Source organism: Pungitius pungitius, chromosome 9, assembly GCF_949316345.1.
Source record: "Pungitius pungitius chromosome 9, fPunPun2.1, whole genome shotgun sequence".
NCBI lineage: Eukaryota > Metazoa > Chordata > Actinopteri > Perciformes > Gasterosteidae > Pungitius > Pungitius pungitius.
The window spans coordinates 11,239,524-11,254,837 of NC_084908.1; the positions used below are offsets into that span (position 1 = coordinate 11,239,524).

The 15,314-nt window shown below is 46.7% G+C and overlaps 1 protein-coding gene across 4 annotated transcripts; it reads left to right on the forward strand.

Annotated features, from left to right (window-relative positions):
- Window positions 1–11,643: 11,643 nt before the first annotated feature.
- LOC119217763 (sodium channel and clathrin linker 1-like) lies at window positions 11,644–14,591 on the forward strand. 4 transcript variants are annotated; one of them, XM_062564287.1, is made up of 7 exons: window positions 11,644–11,772; window positions 11,879–11,964; window positions 12,051–12,173; window positions 12,347–12,412; window positions 13,018–13,088; window positions 14,080–14,167; window positions 14,261–14,591. In XM_062564287.1, the coding sequence occupies exons 3-7, from the start codon at window positions 12,066–12,068 to the stop codon at window positions 14,318–14,320; spliced, it is 393 nt and encodes a 130-aa protein (XP_062420271.1). In that variant the 5' UTR covers window positions 11,644–11,772; window positions 11,879–11,964; window positions 12,051–12,065; the 3' UTR covers window positions 14,321–14,591. The 4 variants fall into 4 exon arrangements, with proteins under 4 accessions (XP_062420271.1, XP_062420272.1, XP_037327549.2 ...); XM_062564288.1 differs by having other exon boundaries at window positions 11,879–11,952; XM_037471652.2 differs by having other exon boundaries at window positions 11,653–11,772; window positions 11,917–11,964.
- The last annotated feature ends 723 nt before the right edge of the window (window positions 14,592–15,314 follow it).

Sequence of the window (15,314 nt, forward strand, 5' to 3'; positions counted from 1 at the left end):
GCAAAAATACTTCAACAACACTGACACATGTGATTCCTTGTCCAACCAGTGATACTGAAAGATTCACCAGTTGAAAAAAAAACTTTTCAAGACTAAAAGATAATTCTCTTGGATCATTTTCTTATACAAACATTGTGGCTCTATGGTTAAGCACAATAACACAGCCCTATAATATAAACGTGTATATAATTCCATTACACTAGAGACATCAAATAACTTTTTGAAGGTGAGGTGTTCCATGCTCTATCTATAAGTGGATAAGTGTTACAGTAAAAGGTAATGTACAGCTTGTGTTCTTAGAACTTATTTTTTTAATAAGTTATTCTCAAGTCTCAAAAGCTACCTGCAACTCCTCCACATAGAGACTTTGTGGAAGTCTCTATTCTGCATTGACTTTGTCCTTGAAATATTAAGGCCACTTTGCAAGGAACGTCTCCGGTTACGTATGTAACCTTAGTTCCCCGCGGGTAACGAGATGCATGGAAACGCTGTGGGTCCTGCGTGACCCCGTCATGAAGCACGTGTGAAATCTTTGGGTTACTTAACGTAACCTTGGTTCTTTGATAACAGAGTGAGGTGTTTCATGGGAATCGTCTCGGTGTGACCAACTAAGAAAGCTCCAATGACACCACGTCTGTCAGTGACAGACAGGTCGAACTGTGCTGGGGCCCCGCCCCCTCATGTTACCACAGTCGACCGCCCCTCGCAAATCATTCTCAACGATTTCTTTCTGTGTCAATGCAAGGAGGGATGTGTGGTGAAACACCTCACTCTGTTATCAAAGAACCAAGGTTACGTTAAGTAACCCAACGTTTTTTTTAAATTTTGCTCAGTGTTTCACTATGGGAAATATAGACCGCTCCATGTATTGCAAATTTGTTTAGCCCGGTAATGACCATCACAGGGACTCTGGCGCGTTGGCCTCTAGCACAGCATGTGCTAAGGACGGCCCTGAGACATCTAGCCTGTAAAACCTTACAAAAGTGTGAGGTGTAGACCAGCTTGCAGCTGCACAAATATCCTTCACTGGAATTCCCTTGAACAGGGCCCATGAAGTGGCCATACTCCTCGTGGAATGAGCCCTCAAACCCTGGGGGGGCTGCAAACCCCTACAACTATAGGCTAGAGATATGGCCTCCACAATCCAGTGGGACAGCCTCTGCCGTGACAATGGCTTTCCTTTGTGAGAATTGGCCCAGGACACGAACAGCTGATCTGCTTTTCTGAAACCTGCCGATCTACTCACTTACAAATGCAGTGCTCGCACCGGACACAACGTGTTAAGCCTTCGTTCCTCTGAGGAGGAAAAAGGAGGAGGGTGAAAAGCTGAAAGCTCCACCGTAGGACACTTGTACGATGCCTCCAACACCTTAGGCACAAACGCGGTTGGGCCGCATACAGACCCTCGTGAGCCCTGGAGCAAACTGTAAGCAGGAAGGGCAAACGGATAAAGCCTGTAAGTCACTCACACGCTTTGCTGTGGTTAAAGCCAAGAGCAAGGCTGTCTTAAGTGAAATAAATTTCATCTCCGCTGCCTCCATTGGCTCAAACGGGTGTTGAGAGAGGGCCTCCAACACCACCAATAGATCCCACAGAGGAACCAGGGGCCTGGAGACGGGCAGCTTACGGCGAGCACCTTTCATGAAATGACATACTAAAAGGTGCTGCCCCACCATCCTCTCACCAAAGCCCAAATGACTGGCTGGGATAGCCGCTAAATATACTTTAATAGTAGAAAAAGCTTTGCCCTTGTCTACTAAATCCTACAGAAAGCATAGCAGGTTGACCACTGAACACTGGAAAGGAATGATGTGCCTAAGACGGCACCACTCCTCAAAAAACCGCCATTTACCACTGTAAAGGGAGCGCGTGGAGGCGGCTCTTGCACTCTGAATGGTGTCAATGACCCGTTCAGGCAGGCCTGTTGCGTTCAGGTTCCACCTCTCACCGGCCAAGCCCAGAGCGCTATTCGGTCTGGGTGAGGGTGGTAGATCTCCCTGCCAGCCTGGGACAGAAGGTCCCTGCGTATGGGCAGAGGCCACGGCTCGTCCGTCAAGAGCTGTATTATTTCCGCCACCCAATGTTTGGACGGCCACCGCGGAGCTATCAGGATTAGCGTCAAGCCCTGCTCTCGTACCCTGTCTAGAGTGGGGGGGAGCAGGCTGAGCGGGGGGAATGCATAGAGCAGCACGTTTGGCCATGAGTGGGCCAGCGCATCCATCCCCAGTGGTGCGTTCGCGTCTGCCAGGGAGAAAAACAGTGGACATTGGGTGTTTTCCCGCGAGGCGAAGAGATCTATGTCTGCTTGGCTGTATTTCTGCCAGACTTGCTACACCACTTGAGGGTGAAGAGCCCACTTTCAGTACAGAGGGTTCCCTCGGGACAGAAGATCTGCACCTCTGTTCAGCACCCCTGGAACGTGTGTGGCTCGAAGAGACAGGAGCCACAGGATTAGCTTTCGAGCCAACCTGTGTAACTGCAGTGAGCGGGTGTCTGTTTTTACCAGGACATGGCGTCCCTGGAGAAATGTCAGAAAATGTTTTAGTGCATAAAACACTGCCCAGAGTTCCAAGATGTTTATGTGACTCTGAGCTAGCCTCGGGTCCCAGGTTCCGTTCACCGTCCTGCCCAACATGGTTGCTCCCCACCCTGATAGGGAAGCATCCGTTGTCAAGGTTACCCTGGATGACACCGCCCCCAGCGGGACACCTGACGCAAGAGCTGTCACGTCCTCCCACGGGCGGAGCGCAGCTACGCACGACGGTAACACTTTCACTCTGCGGTTGAGGTGACGGCACGGGCACAGACGCAATGCCGCGACCCAGCGCTGAAAATCCCTCATCCGTAAAAGCCTCAAATGTACCACAGATATCACTGACGCCATCAGGCCGAGTAGGCGAAGGCATAGTCTGAACGGCTTGCATTTGTTTTTATCAGGGAATTTGGAATACAAACTCGGGGGTTTGTCTCACCTCGACCTCCCTTCTTTTCTTTGAAGGTGGAGGGGAGGGAAAAGCAAAGCCAGATAGGACGTGCGCTTCTTCTTCCCTTCCCCGGGGTGGGATGGGCGGTTCTTTGCTGCCGTGGCTGCAAAGGAGTGTTTCCACTCGAGGTTGCTGGACCGTCTGCTGACTTGCTGCCTGTCTGTGCGGTCTGGCGCCTCCCCGCGCCCCTCTCAAAGTTGCGGCTGCAGCTGCAAAACCAGCCCTGGGCACCTGCGGGGGGCGAGGGATGTGCTTTTGGGGCAAACAGAGGTCGAAGTCTTCGCCCTCTTGTTTTCTGAGGGTGCTGGCCTCCCGCATCTTTTCAAGCGCAGGGCCAAACAAACCCTTAGCTGGGTCATAAGCAGCATCCATCACCTCTGCCTTCTGCACATCGCTGAGGCCCGAAAGATTCAGCCATAGGGCCCTCTCACCTGAGACCGCAAGTCCCATTACACGGCCGCAGCCCTGCACCGCACCGCACCGCGTGATGAGCGGAGGATGAGATTGTTTACAACGCAAATCTAATCCCACAGGGCCGGGTTTGGTGCCCCAGAGTCCTGTTGCCTGCCCATCTCCTCTAAGATTTCTCCCTGATACGCCGACAGCAAAGTCACCGTGTTTAGCGAACACACTGACTGTGCCGCATAGCGGTACATTCTCTGTAAAACAGAGGCGGTGAGGCTGTTTTATTAGGCAGGGTGATGTTAGGAAGCTGAGAGAGAGCGGCGGTTTGGGTGGAGGTGGTAAGCCACTGAAGGTTCTACCTCTGGTGGGCCCGCTAGGCCCAGTTCTCCCATCCCATCAACTTCTAGTTTAGAGTAGCCCTTGGTGGGGAGCTTACTCTTGAACGGGCTGGACCAGTACCTGCCCATTTCCTTCATGCAGATGGGCACGGCTGGCAGAAGTTGTTTAGACGGCGGTAGGGTTGGCGGCAGCCTTTTACCGTCGTATAGGTCTCTTTCCTTTCTTTTGCCTTCAACTCTGACCCTTTGGCGGGGGTAGTGGCCGACATAGCAACTGAGAAAAGAGGGGAATACACAACAATTAGCCGAACCTAGCGTTAGCTTAGCTTGACGGTAAATTGCTTCGGTAACCGGGGGTTAATCCCGCTAACTGCGCACCGTAACAGTTTGCTCGTCGTGACACGTTAGCAAAACAACGGTTACTCGGCTCGGCTAGCAAACTAATGTCAACCGAGACCCGGCAGGCTCGCCGTAACGCGTTACCCCGAGATAATAGATACACACAGTCACCGAAGGCACCGGTAACCAAATACCGAGCCGTCGGGAGAACAGTTCGCCTTGACGCGGACACTGCCTGTGTAGTAACCAAATACACTTCTATGAAGTAACTTACCCAGCAAATCCCGACTACAGCCAGGAACTGCGTTCGGCGACGTGTCCTAAAAGGGTCATCTGTGAACTGTTAAGCAGCAATCCAAGCTAGCCAAGATAAGCTGAGGGAGCTATAGTTCTTCACGGGAAGAAAACGAGAATGATTTGCGAGGGGCGGTCGACTGTGGTAACATGAGGGGGCGGGGCCCCAGCACAGTTCGACCTGTCTGTCACTGACAGGCGTGGTGTCATTGGAGCTTCCTTAGTTGGTCACGCCGAGACAATTCTCATAGTGAAACACCGAACGAAGTTAGAAAAAGAACTAATCAATAGCGAGCTGGTACGTCATAGGCGGGCGGCGCCAGGACCAGGAAGCTACAAAGGGCCCCGAAACACAAGCCCATTCATCTCTGAACAGCCGTATCAAGTGTCACGGACATGCCGGGAGTATGGCATAGACATGCAGCGTCTCGTTCCCTATCCACGATCGTGTCAATGGCGTCCCCAAAGAGAGCTGACGGGGAGAGAGGGGCGTCGAGGAGGAAGGACTTGTCCTTCTCCCTAATTCGACTGGCTGAGCCACATGTGCCTCTCTATGGCCACCAGGGCTCCCCTCAGCCATGTCCGCAAGCAGCTCCGCCCGACATGCTTGAACTAACGCCATCGTACGCAGGGGGATGAGGTGACGTGCCCTCAGCGACGGCCGCCTCAATGCTAAACACATCCAGTTCCTCAGAGCTGGATGGCTGCGTGAGTGGTGCCTCATGCTGGGTGGAAGAACCCGCCATGCGTGCTTCCGATGCCCGGTATGAGGTCCTGGATCCCACGGCTGCGAGAAGCGTTGCTTGCTACTAGCCATTATCAGAATTACACACGCACTTGATGAAGGCACAGAGATGAATGGGCTTGTGTTTCGGGGCGCTTTGTAGCTTCCTGGTCCTGGCGTCGCCCGCCTATGACGTACCAGCTCGCCATTGGTTAGATTTCACACGTGCTTCATGACGCGATCACGCAGGGCGTTTCCATGCAGCTCGAGTTCCCTGATAGGGAACGTCCCTGATACTTCCTCCATAAACATCATTAAGAAATCCTGGTACCGGAAAGAGTGTAAAATTGCGCATTCCGGGGGTTAGGGCAATAAGGCCCTGGTGGTTTACTGTGTTGAATGCTGCAGAAAGGTCCAGAAGGATGAGGTCGGAGGAGAGAGAGGCGGCTCTAGCAGCGTGGAGTTGCTCCGAGACAGCAAGGAGAGCAGTTTCTGTGGAATGGCCCGCCTTGAAGGCTGACTGGTGGGGGTCAAGGAGGTTGTTACGATGGAGATAGGAGGAGAGTTGGTTTAAGATGACTCGTTCAATAGTTTTGGACAGGAAACAACAGAGCTGTTAAGAGAGTCTCTGCGGCAACGTTCGGATGCAAGAGTGCGAAACAGTCGGTTGAGAGGAGAGCCGATAGAACGGAGGAGGTCAGGGAGGGGGGAGAGTGTAAGCGAATGTTACGGCGGACGGGTATAGTCGATTGATGGGGTGGGGTCGTTAGTTGGGGACAGAGGAAGAGAGTATGAGACAAAGTAGTGATCAGATACATGCAGTGGAGTTACAGTGAGGTTAGTTGTAGCGCACTCTTCAGTGTTCCTAGTGAAGATGTCAAGGTGATTGCCAGCTTTGTGAGTATTTGTGGGAAACCGGAGAACCAGGAGAAAAACCCACGCAGCTGGGGAGAATATTAAAACACACAGACCACTGTGTTCAATGGATCTTGAATATCCGTTTGAAGATCCCGATCTTCTTTCCTTCTTTCTTTGTTTTCATTTGCTCCAAGTCTGTCTCTCTTTCCTGCTTTCTGCTTAGACTGTCTCTTTTCATGCCGACGCAAATGTCCTCAAGGACTTTATTTCTCTCTTTTTGGAGTTTAATCTTATCTTCTTGTTTTGTCTCTTTCAGGATCTTGATATTGTCCATACATTGTGTTAATTCAATCTCCTGGGTTTTTAGTATCCAGGGTTTTTTCAATCACGCGTTGGTTTTCTTCTTCTTTAAAGTTACCAATTGGCCTAAAGGGATTTTTTTTTATTTTTGGGAAACCGGAGAACCAGGAGAAAAACCCACACAGCTGGGGAGAATATTAAAACACACAGACCACTGTGTTCAATGGATCTTGAATATCCGTTTGAAGAAACCGATCTTCTTTCCTTCTTTCTTTGTTTTCATTTGCTCCAAGTCTGTCTCTCTTTCCTGCTTTCTGCTTAGACTGTCTCTTTTCATGCCGACGCAAATGTCCTTAAGGATTTTATTTCTCTCTTTTTGGAGTTTAATCTTATCTTCTTGTTTTGTCTCTTTACGGATCTTGATTTTGTCCATAAATTGTGTTAATTCAATCTCTTGGGTTTTTGTATCCAGGGTTTTTTCAATCACGCGTTGGTTATCTTCTTCTTTAAAGTTACCAATTAGCCTAAAGGGATTTTTTTTTTATTTGTGGGAAACCGGAGAACCAGGAGAAAAACCCACGTAGCTGGGGAGAATACTAAAACAGGCCATGATGGAGAAGGTGGTACTGGAGCAGTTCGTGGAGGGGCTTCCGGCCCGGACGGCAGCGTGGGTCCAGTACCACCGCCCGCTGACGCTGGAAGCGGCCATCACCCTGGCGGAGGACCACTTGGCGGTGCACCCCAGCGGGAAAAGGGACCTTGGGGGCGACCCGCCCTCGACCCGACCAGCAGCCGCAACATGGGGGCAGAGCCAGCAGCAGAGTGACCCATACCAACAGTGCTAACTCTATATCTTCTATTTATATTGTGAAGTCTGAAGGAAAGCTTTGCTATCTCTTGAATATCCGTTTGAAGAAACCGATCTTCTTTCCTTCTTTCTCTGTTTTCATTTGCTCCAAGTCTGTCTCTCTGTCCTGCTTTCTGCTTAGACTGTCTCTTTTCATGCCGGCGCAAATGTTCCTAAGCAATTCCTTTCTCTCTTTTTGGTATCTACTCTTATCTTCTTGTTTTGTGTCTTTAAGGATCTTGATGCTGTCCATAAATTCTGTTAATTTACTCTCCTGGGTTTGTGTATCCAGGGTGTTTTCAATCACGCGTTGGTTATTCTTCTTTAGAATCGCGACTTCTTCCTCCAGTATTCCGAGTGCGTTATTAAATTTGTACTTCCAGACCTTGTTCTTATTCTGAAGAATTTTCATGGATTTTGACATTTTGGTTATATTACTCAACTCCATCTTAAACTGCTCATTCATACAGATTTGCTGCGCGTGAGATGTCTCCTTCAGATGATTATATTTTTCTTCCCAGACCATATCATTTTTGATGTACAGCTGCTGTTGACAGGCTAGACGTTCTCTGGTCTCCTCCAACAACAGAGACGGACCTTCTCCGGTGTTGAAAAGTTTTTTGAGTTTGTAGTTCTCAGCAGCCAATTCTTCTTTATCTTTCTCAATCTGTTTAGCCAGGTTCTCAGTAGCTTCTTTTTGGAGTTTCAAATCTGACCTCAGACCATTGATAGTCTTATTACAGAGCTTAATATGCTGATGGAGGTCAATTATTTTTTCTTTGTCAGCTTTGGCCTGGAAGCGTAATGTCTCCAACTGATTTAGAGATTTGTCCTTGAACTTCTGTAGTTCAGTTATCCGCTTCCTGCAGACTTCATCTTCACAATTAAGGGGCGCAACCCTTACTCTCCTTTTCATCCAATTCATGCTGCAGTTTGAGGCAAAATGTAATGGTGTTAAAATTCTATTGTCTCTAAAAGTCTGTTTGACAATGACAACGTTGGTAAGTAACACTTAGCACTGAAGTTGATACAATGTATGTCTCATCAAAGCAGTTCTAGAGTGATGAACTCATGACGCATTTGTAACCATAGATACGCATCATGACGCATTCGTTACCATAGATACGCATCATGACGCATTCGTTTCTATGGATACAACGAAACACCGTAAGTGTTTGTTGTTTTATTAGTTATAATCAAAATGATTTGTATTATATTTATTTACTGAAAATGTGTAATTAGTAGGCTTGGTTATCGAGGATCGATTGGGATCGGGACTAGCTTTGCAATTTACCCGGAATTGTTCAAAAGTTTAAAATTCGATTCCTAGTTTCGATTCTCAGTCCGCCGGCTCCGAGCGGAAAAAGAAACCTCTGAACACCAACGAAGAAGCGTCCACCGGAAGTGTTGGCATAACACCGCGACCGAACAAGGACAGCGTGCGTCGGCGGTCCAAAGTGTGGTTACACTTTTCGAAACAAACCGCAAGCTCAGCAAAATTGTTTCATGCATAAGAGGGTGCACGTCAAATATGATTAAGCACCTCCGAGGTCATGGAGTGGAAGTAAAAGTGTGCCCCGTGTTTGACGCGCTGCCTCTTCCTCTGGCTCCAAGGGTTTAGCCCGTCAGTGGGAGCAAGGTAACGTTTAAGTACCTGCAGTATCATGCACTCATGTGTAAATGTGTTTTTGTGAGGTTTCAAAAATAAAGCTCTCTTGAGGAAAGTATACCCCTGTTAAAATATATTCATGATTTATAATGTTTATACAATATTCAAGTTCATAGTTTGATATTTATATTTTAGTTGAAAACTAACTTTTATGTCTGCATTTTAAATGCAATTAATATGAACAGTCAAACACAATAAACATATTCAGACCTATTTATTGTAATCAACATGGCAACAGGCCTTCAAATCAAGCAGTAGTACAAATGCCCCTTTAATGCTTGACTTAATAAAATATTTACCACATTAGGCTACAGTATGACCACTAATAAAAAAAGAAAACAAAGGTGCTGCATATAATTGAATATGTGATTTTACAAAATGGTTTAATAAACATGCCTCATACACTAAATAGAGATAAGAGATGAGATTCTCAACAAATGTTTCTAACATGTCTCATCTCTCACCTCTGACCAGTAGCCACAACATTGCTCGCTCTCAACCCAGTTATTGTACCTCAAGAGGGGAAGCTTTTTCAAACTTTTGATCTGAGAGAGAATTCGTCCATTGCTGTGACTCCTGATTTTAAGTAATCAGCTTCTTCATTTTCAACATAGACATCCTCCTCACTCGCTGTGTTGTTGGGGTTTCCCTTGGGAGCTCATCCTGCTCTGGGACATATTTTCTGACTGCTGCTACTAGACTTGCTTTTACCAGGTCCTTCCTCTCCTGGTCATGCTGCCAACGTTACTTAAAGTTGGGTAGGGTTGCACCAGCCAGTACAGCATCATTATCCCCAAGAACATGTGCAAATCATATTTTGATTGCCTGAAATACAAGACACAAAAGACATAACAGTATTAGAACAAGTCTTTAAAACCAGTGTTAATATGCAACATGCATATTTTGCATATAGCATAAATCTGACTACAGAGCAGTCACTACAAAATTGACCTGCACTTATAAATACTTCACAATATCTAGACATAAATAAATGCAACTGAGCTATTGATTGGTGTGATGGCGGGCGTGGGTTTTGGCTTGGCTGCAGAGGGGGGGAGTGGCTCAGGGAACGGTGCCAGGCGGAGGCAATTGAGCGCAGTTGAACTAAATCATTATTGTTTGTCTTGCATCTCACAAACGCACTGATGGCGATCCAGAGACGGACACGGGAGTCTGTCAGCAATAGAAGAATAAAAGTAGCGGCAGGCGCTGGAGCAACTGGCGGCGCAACCGGCTGCTGCCCGTGGACCACTGACGGCGATTTAGGGGGACCAAGCTGGGGCTGGATAGGCCGTTTGCCTACGGGGAGCGGCTGAAGGACGCAAGGCCGAAATGAAAACCTGCTTACAAGCACTGATAAAATAAACGGATTCTGTTTAAAGATGCAGCTCTGGCAACAACATGTGCAGCGTGGCAACCTTGAGATGTTCCTGCCCACCGAGAAACGTCATGATGGCAACACTGCTGCAATGTGCGAGGTGATTGGCACACATTTGAAAACTCTCGAGGAGAAGTTGTATTTTTTTTCTCTTCATCTTTTAAAAACAATAAATGACCTTGTGCGTCTTAGCAACTGGCTCAGTGCAACACACTAAGAAAATGTACAGTTGCAGAAATTAAATTTAAAAAGTGGACGTTAAAATGTATAATTTATTATCAATAGTTAATTGTCCTCAAATAATCAAAGATTTGTTTTGTGTGTGTTTTATTCCAGGTGACCTACTACCTACGGACGGAATCCTCATTCAAAGCAACGACCTGAGTATTGATGAGAGTCCGATGACCGGAGAGTCGGATCACGTCAAGAAGACTGTCAACAAGGACGTTGTAATGGCAAAAAATATATGTAACTCTTCTAAATGCTTCATTTGTATAACCAGTTTCTTAATTGCAAGTGCTGAGATGAAAAGGCCATGGTATAAGAGCTGAAGTGTTCCACACTGATAAATGTCCACAGCGTCCTAGCTCTAGAGCAGTGGTTCTCAACTGGTCTGGCTCCGGGACCTACCATCACTCCTTCATGACAAGACGCGACCCAGTATCCTGGCTGTAGAGATTCAACAAGGTGGTCAAGGTTTCTGTTGACGCCACCGATAACTGAACTTGGGTATAAGAACTGCCTCGTTCTGTTGGGGGGAAGGAGGTTCATGACAGTCTGCAGAGCACGTAGCTGTTGTGACCTTTCTTCCCTTGCAAGGAAATAAACGGAGAAAGACATATTTGACTCAGAGCCTTTGTTTCTTACTTTACGATTGTCTGTGCAAAATCTTCCACCACAACGTCTTGTTGCTTTTAGGGATTGGTCTGCTACATCCTTTAAGGAGTCTCACAGTTCCAGTATCATAGCATAATTCCGCCATTATTAAAACATTTTACAAGAGTAAGAGTTTTTCACTTGAGCTACGGTAGCTTTATCACAGTATTTAAACTAACTACTTTAATGAACCAAAAGAAAAACATCCACGAGCTGTTCTTTTTTGATCTGCATCAATGCTTGTGAGTGTGTTTAGAAATGCGTGTGTGTCACCAGGGGGACATTGTGGTTTAATAAATTATTGGTTATTATATTTTAGCATGGTTTGGTTTTATATTTTAGAATGTTTTGTTTTTATAACATTTTAGAATGTTTTGTTTTTATAACATTTTAGCATGGTTTGTTTTATCACATTTTAGCATGGTTTGTTTCATTACATTTTTACTTATAAAACCAATGTTTAGCAAACTACATGCACCTGGAGGGACTAATCAATTAAAGAGCCCTGGCCAACCATATTTCACTAGGAGAAAGGACCTCCCCTCTCCAATCACCCCAGCTGCTATAAAGGACACCAAGCACGGCATGAGAGGGGGTAGAGAGGCCACGGGAAGGAGAGGCCACAGTGGAGTAAAGCAGTGGAGGACGGCAAGGCAGCGGACGAGCAGGCAGGGTGCATACAAGAACGAGACGGATTGGGCACCTCACTGGGCAACCGGAAACTCTGAGAAAGGGCCGGACGGATCAGCAGCAGTGGCTGGTTGCATTTTAAACCTTGTTTTTAGCACTTTGTTCCAGCTGGACTTTTTACAATAGTAGTTATTTATGGGCTTTTAAAAAATCCTCCTTTTAACCACGTTTTTAAGTCTTGTGATCCATGCTGTTCTTCCTTCGATGAACAAAGAACCGGGTTTTATGGAGACCTAGACTCCGCAACTAGGTGGCGTTGCTGGTACCCTTTTTATAAATTCATCTTATTTTTTTATTAGATTTTAAGTCCCCCGCCTCACCGGGCTGACATGTGCATATATTGTGAAGGAGCGGTTGCAGGCCATGGAGCTGTGGCAGACTACAGCACAAGAGCTGGACCTCCTCCAACAGACCAACCAGAAGAACATCTCCGATGGACAGATCCATGATACTCCGAGGCAGCAGCTCAAGGTTCAGTATGTTGGCTTAAACATGCAAGTGTTTTGCCAGTAAATAGAGCCATTATCATACAAATAAGGTTAATTAGATTAACTTGTCCTCAGATAATACTTTATATACCGTAAGCATGAGGTAATTGCAAGCAGTTAACTTTCATTGAATGCCTCTTTCTTTTCCTTTCACAGGATCAGCTTGTTCAGTTCCAGCAGCACACACACAAACTTCAAGTGGCCAATCAGAAACGGGAATCAGTAAGTGATGGTTAATTAAAAGCTTGTTAAATGATGGCCTCCTAATTAGCCTTGGGATTGAAATGCGGCACAAAATGAACGCTGCTCTAATAATTCATCTTGCAACTAAGTGATTTGGTTCTCCAAACCATTCCGTGGTAGTTACCCACAACTGTCGTGGTATCCGATGGACTGTTTGCTCCCTTGGTAATCCTCTTAACACAAACTGTTGTGCATTAGTCTCACACTCTGTCTATCTCTCACACACAGTCACATATAAATACATTTAGAGTCCAAGTGCAGGTTCATGTTGTTCATATATTTATTTAAGTACACTACATGAACACAGATCGCCATGCAAGCCCCGTGCTTACTTCAAAATACAGTGTGAACAGAGGGTAATAGTATATCCCTCTGGTGCATATTTGATGAGCGAGCGAGCCCCGGGCTTTATGTCTTGTGACTCCTCATACAGGCACTATACTTTAGTCACTGTATGTAAGAGCGGATGATTTGTAGCCATTACTGACACATAAGATGATCCTCTAGCTTGGCTCAAAGGGCTGGAAAAAGTCGAAAAAACCATGCCACACAAATGGCAGTCTTGTCTTTGTTGCCACACACAGACTAATCAGCAGTTTCTGAAGACGCTGACGGAGCAGAGCACGGAGATGGAGGTGCTGCAGGGCCAGCTCAGGTAACGGAATCCATCAGATATTCAAAATGGCTTCTGTCAGCTTTCTTGCTTTGTGAATGCTCTCTTTGAGGGAACTTTGAACCGTTGGACAACAATCAGTTGTGGACTTTTAAGTGCTGGGAAAGCAGCTTGAACATATGTTCCAAAATATTGAAATGTGCATTATATTTAATGAGCACATATGGCCTTCATATCTATTTGGTGTGTAGACATAGAGAAAAGAATTGTTTGCTTTTTTTGTTGTCTGATAGCACTAATGTAGGTCATTAAATATAAAGCTGCATCCAGCACAAGATAGAAATCGGCTAGCACCGTTCTGTACAAAGGAAATTTAATCCACCTGATAAAAATAAAGGATCTGTAATATCTGTAAATACTACACAGAACGGAAGGTTTGTACAATGGGTCATTTCAGTTATTATTGGGGCTTTTAGAGAGCAAGAACAAGTTTCACGTTCAGTTCAGATCCCTTGCAAAAATACAAAAGTAGAAATACATCAGTTCATTGCTTTGCTCCCTGTGCTGCTGGTCTGTCTCACCCAGCTGTGGGTGTGCTGATCACCATCTATGGCAGGTTACACATTGGATGGCACATTTAGGTTAACACAGACAAAACATTTATAACTCAAAGAAGGTAATAAGTTGAGTTTCAAAGTTGTCAGACTGATAATGTAATAATATGTCATGGTACATAATAGGAGCTAATATTACGCAATGGTTGCACCTTAATTCATTTGAATTAGACCTCCCTCCTCCACACCCAACCTCCCTCTAATAATAATGGCAGGTCTTGTCTTCAGTCCTGGATTTAGGGACAGTACATCGAACAGAAATACGTCTGATTATTTCAGACTAAACTATCTACTAACAGCCTAACAAAAAGTACTCTTAATGAATTGTGATAATCTCACTTCAATGCACAAAAAACAGTCAATTAGGGCCGTGGGGGTATTTGTTTGTTTATCTTTTAGATATATCTTTGGTTCGACAGTGATTCAGTGTGTGTGTGTGAGAAGGCGAGTCGTCTTCAAAAACGACTTACACAAGCTGAACAAAAGGCGACTACTGCGACACAACAGGTATGAGATACTCTTACATGGATATGTGTACCTTATTTAAAACTGTCTTCATTAATTAATTGTACTGTTGTGTTTGTTCTTTCATCCTAACAGCTGACTATGTTAGCGCCCCAGCGAAGAAGAGCAGCATTGGTGGACCCAGAGACTTTATAACAGCGACTGTTGCTATGGTGGAATGAATATGTAGCTCAGTGTGTTTAGAGCTTGTTTATTTTAAATACGATATCACAAGGTTTGCCAAATACATAAGACAACAATTGGGGTTGTCTGTGATGTGGTTATTAAATGGCAATTTTCATGCACTAATGTGTCAACTTTAGTGATTTATATTTGCATTTGTTACAAACTGCTACAACTACAAAATAAACAAATATGCCTGTTGGTTTTTGCAGAAATATCTGCTGGATGTAAATCCTATGCCTTTTAAATATACAGTATATATGCGCTTGTCAAACGGCCGAAATGTATTTCATGCCGGGAGAGGATTGTGTTGTTAGGATACACTAAAGACCCGCACAGTACAGTGGCGCCCAACGTGGGGCAGAATGGCGGACGAGGGACAACAGGCGATGCCGGCCCAACCAGCGCTGGCACTGGGCCAGATGATTGGGGAGCTAGCAGCGATCCAGAGGGACCAAGCCGAGGCTAACCGGCAGTTCCTAGGGGCACTCCAGGCCCAGGTGGGGAGGCAGGCGCTGGAGCTACTGGTGTTGCGGTCAGGACCCGCGCTACCACCACCGGGCCTGACGGCAATGGCGGGCCTGACCCTCCACCGTATGACGGCGGAGGACGGCGCCCAGTCCTTCCTGGAGGCCTTCGAGGCGACGGCGGAGGCATGCGGATGGCCAGTGAGGCTGGTGCCCCTCCTGACCGGGGAGGCGCAGACGGCGGCCATGGGGCTCCCCCCGGCGGCCCGAAGAGACTACGCGGCCGTGCGGAAGGCCGTGGTGGAAAGGCTGGGGCTACTGCCCGAGGACCACCGGCGGCGATTCCGGGGGGCCAGGCTGGGGCCGGAGGACAGGCCGTTTGCCTACGGGCAGCGGCTCCGGGGCGACGCCGCCAGGTGGCTCCGGCCGACGGGGGCGGAAACAGCGGCAGAGGTCCTGGAAGCAGTAGTGCTGGAGCAGTTCGTGGAGGGGCTCCCGGC

Coding starts and splice junctions, on each gene's coding strand:
- LOC119217763 (XM_062564287.1), top strand. CDS start 12,066: ATGGAGCTGTGGCAGACTACAGCACAAGAGCTGGACCTCCTCCAACAG. Junction 12,174..12,346: donor CTCCGAGGCAGCAGCTCAAG/GTTCAGTATGTT, acceptor TTCCTTTCACAG/GATCAGCTTGTTCAGTTCCA. Junction 12,413..13,017: donor CCAATCAGAAACGGGAATCA/GTAAGTGATGGT, acceptor TGCCACACACAG/ACTAATCAGCAGTTTCTGAA.